This window comes from Arachis hypogaea, chromosome 14 (assembly GCF_003086295.3).
Source record: "Arachis hypogaea cultivar Tifrunner chromosome 14, arahy.Tifrunner.gnm2.J5K5, whole genome shotgun sequence".
Lineage (NCBI taxonomy): Eukaryota > Viridiplantae > Streptophyta > Magnoliopsida > Fabales > Fabaceae > Arachis > Arachis hypogaea.
In genome coordinates, this window is record NC_092049.1 from 37070540 (window position 1) to 37073110 (window position 2571).

Below are 2571 nucleotides of genomic sequence, written 5' to 3' on the forward strand. Positions count from 1 at the left end.
GTGAAACAAATGAGGTGGGAAAGATCATACATCCTGACTACTCTCTTTCACCAATTAAACACAAGGCCTAGTCTAAACAGCCCTTGTAAAGCAAAAAGTATTATATAAAAGGGGGTAGAAAACTGAAGAACATGGCCAGACAGGGGTTCATGCTACTGATCTTTATTCGGGTACAAAAATAAGGGGTGAAGGTGACATAGATGGAGAATCCCCAAAAAAGGCTCGAATGGAGGTGGATTTGCAATTGACTCAAATGGTGGAAGCTGCCAGCCTTCAAGTGGCACCTCAGGAGCCATGAAAACTCTAGCGTGGAATTGTCGGAGTTTGGGGAGACCCCTGATAATCCACAATCTTAAAGAGATATGCCAATCCCACTCCCTCGAGATTGTGTCTATCAGTGAAACCAAAAACCAATCTCGAGTAGTAGCAGCTAAGCTCAGATCGTGCGGCTACAACAATTTTCACATTATTAACCCTAATGGAGTTGCAAGAGGTCTAGCTCTAGCTTGGAAGGATTGCACTGATGTTCATGTCCTTAGTGCTAATGAGTTTTTCATTGCTGCCTCGGTGAATGATCCGAGTAGAAATGAGGTGTGGGGGTTATTGGGTGTGCATCTAAGTTATTCGGACAGCAGTAGAGCATCTCAGTTCGCAGATATTTCAACAATAATTCAGCAATTTCGAAGTAAAGTGGTAGTTATGGGAGATTTTAATGCCATTACGTCTCAGTCTGAAAAAGAGGGTAATGGGTTAAAATCAGCCACGTCTATCTCAGATTTCAACAATTTTATTGATGATAACGATTTGGTGGATATTGGAATGATTGGCTGGCCTTTCACTTGGACAAATAGAAGACAAGGGGCTGATTTGGTTAAGGAAAGGTTGGATCGAGGCTTAGTTGGTTTACACTGGAAGACTCTCTATGAGATAGCAGTGGTTCTAAGGCTGTCGGAATCTGGATCAGACCATGCACCCATACTCTTGGATACTAATCCGCAAACATGGAGAACTAAAAGGAGATTTAAATTCCAGGAAGGATGGTGTGAAGAAGTGGAGGTTAGGAGGATTGTGAGTGAGGTTTGGAGGATGGAAGTGGTTGGATCAGCTATGTTTACATTGGCTCAGAAGCTTAAAGAATGCCAACATAGGCTGGTTCATTGGCAGATTCACAATAAAACCAACTCAAAGAAGGAGATTGATGAGCTCCAAGCAGCCTTTGACAAGAGGAGAGCTTCTGATGTTCATGGAGGAGAAGAAATTACTAGATTAGAGGAAAAACTGGAAAAGGCATACCTTAAAGAGGAGCGGTATTGGAAGGAAAAGTCAAGGAGCAAATGGTTGAGAGAAGGGGATCAAAATACAAAATTTTTCCATCAAAATTTCAGTCTAGAGTGAGAAAGAATAGAATTTGGAGACCAGTGGGTAACAATAATGAGGTAGCTTCTAGTCCAAAAGAAATTGCTAAAGTGGCTGAGGCGTACTTTCGTGATATATTCTCCTCTTCTTGTCATGCTAATCCCAACCAATTCCTGGACGAGATGGAGCCTAAGGTTATAACCAACATGAACCGAAGGCTGCAAAGACTAGTATCAATGGAAGAGGTGAAGAGAGCTATATTCAGTGTGTCTGCCCAAAGTTTCCCAGGGGAGGATGGTTTCACAGCAAAATTTTTTCAGTTTTTTTGGGAAGTTGTTGGTGGGGATTTGTTTAGAGCGATTCAGAGTTTCTTTCATAGTGGCCACATGCTTAGGAACTTCAATCACACCCGGATTTGTCTCATACCAAAGACCCCAGACACAAATAACATGACTCAAGTAAGACCTATTAGCTTGTCTTCAGTTATTTACAAAATAATTTCAAAAATTATGGTGCATAGATTACAAAGAATTATGAATAAGATTATTAGTGTGAATCAAAGTGCCTTCCTTAAAGGGTGCCTCATTTCTGACAACATTCTTATTGCACATGAATGTATGCACTATTTGAAGTGCAAGAAGAGAGGCTCTAAGTTTAAAATGGCCATAAAACTTGACATGAGTAAAGCGTACGACAGAGTTGAATGGCACTTCCTATGATATATTATGAAAAAATTGGGTTTCGGTTCAAAGTGGATTAACTGGATCAAGGAATTAGTGACTACTGTTTCTTACTCTGTTGTTGTGGAAGCTCAACCGTTTAGTTTTTTTAGACCAAATAGGGGTATACGTCAAGGTGATCCCCTATCTCCCTATCTTTTTTTATTCTGTGCTGAATGTTTATCCTTTATGCTACACAAAGCAGAGCAAAACAAATTCATTGATGGGATTCAGGTTAATCGACGAAGTACGGCTATTAATCACCTCTTATTCGCAGATGACTCGATCCTTTTCTGCAGGGGCTCAATTGAAACTAGTTAAAGCATTTTAGACCTTTTGGCAAACTATAAAAGTTTCAGTGGCCAAACGGTTAATTTGGGAAAGTCAGCTATATTTTTCAGTCAAAACACGCCTCAACATATGAGATTGGAAATTGCAGGAACCCTCAGTATCAACCACATCGGAACCCAAGATAAGTACATCGGGCTCCCTTTAG

General features: G+C 40.5%; 1 protein-coding gene across 1 annotated transcript; it reads left to right on the forward strand.

The window, feature by feature from the left end:
- Positions 1-294: 294 nt before the first annotated feature.
- LOC140178572 (uncharacterized) lies at positions 295-1395 on the forward strand. The gene has a single exon (XM_072215763.1). The coding sequence runs from the start codon at positions 295-297 to the stop codon at positions 1393-1395; it is 1101 nt and encodes a 366-aa protein (XP_072071864.1).
- Positions 1396-2571: the final 1176 nt, after the last annotated feature.

Bases quoted from the DNA above. Each gene is read 5' to 3' on its own strand.
- LOC140178572 (XM_072215763.1), top strand. From the start codon at position 295: ATGAAAACTCTAGCGTGGAATTGTCGGAGTTTGGGGAGACCCCTGATA.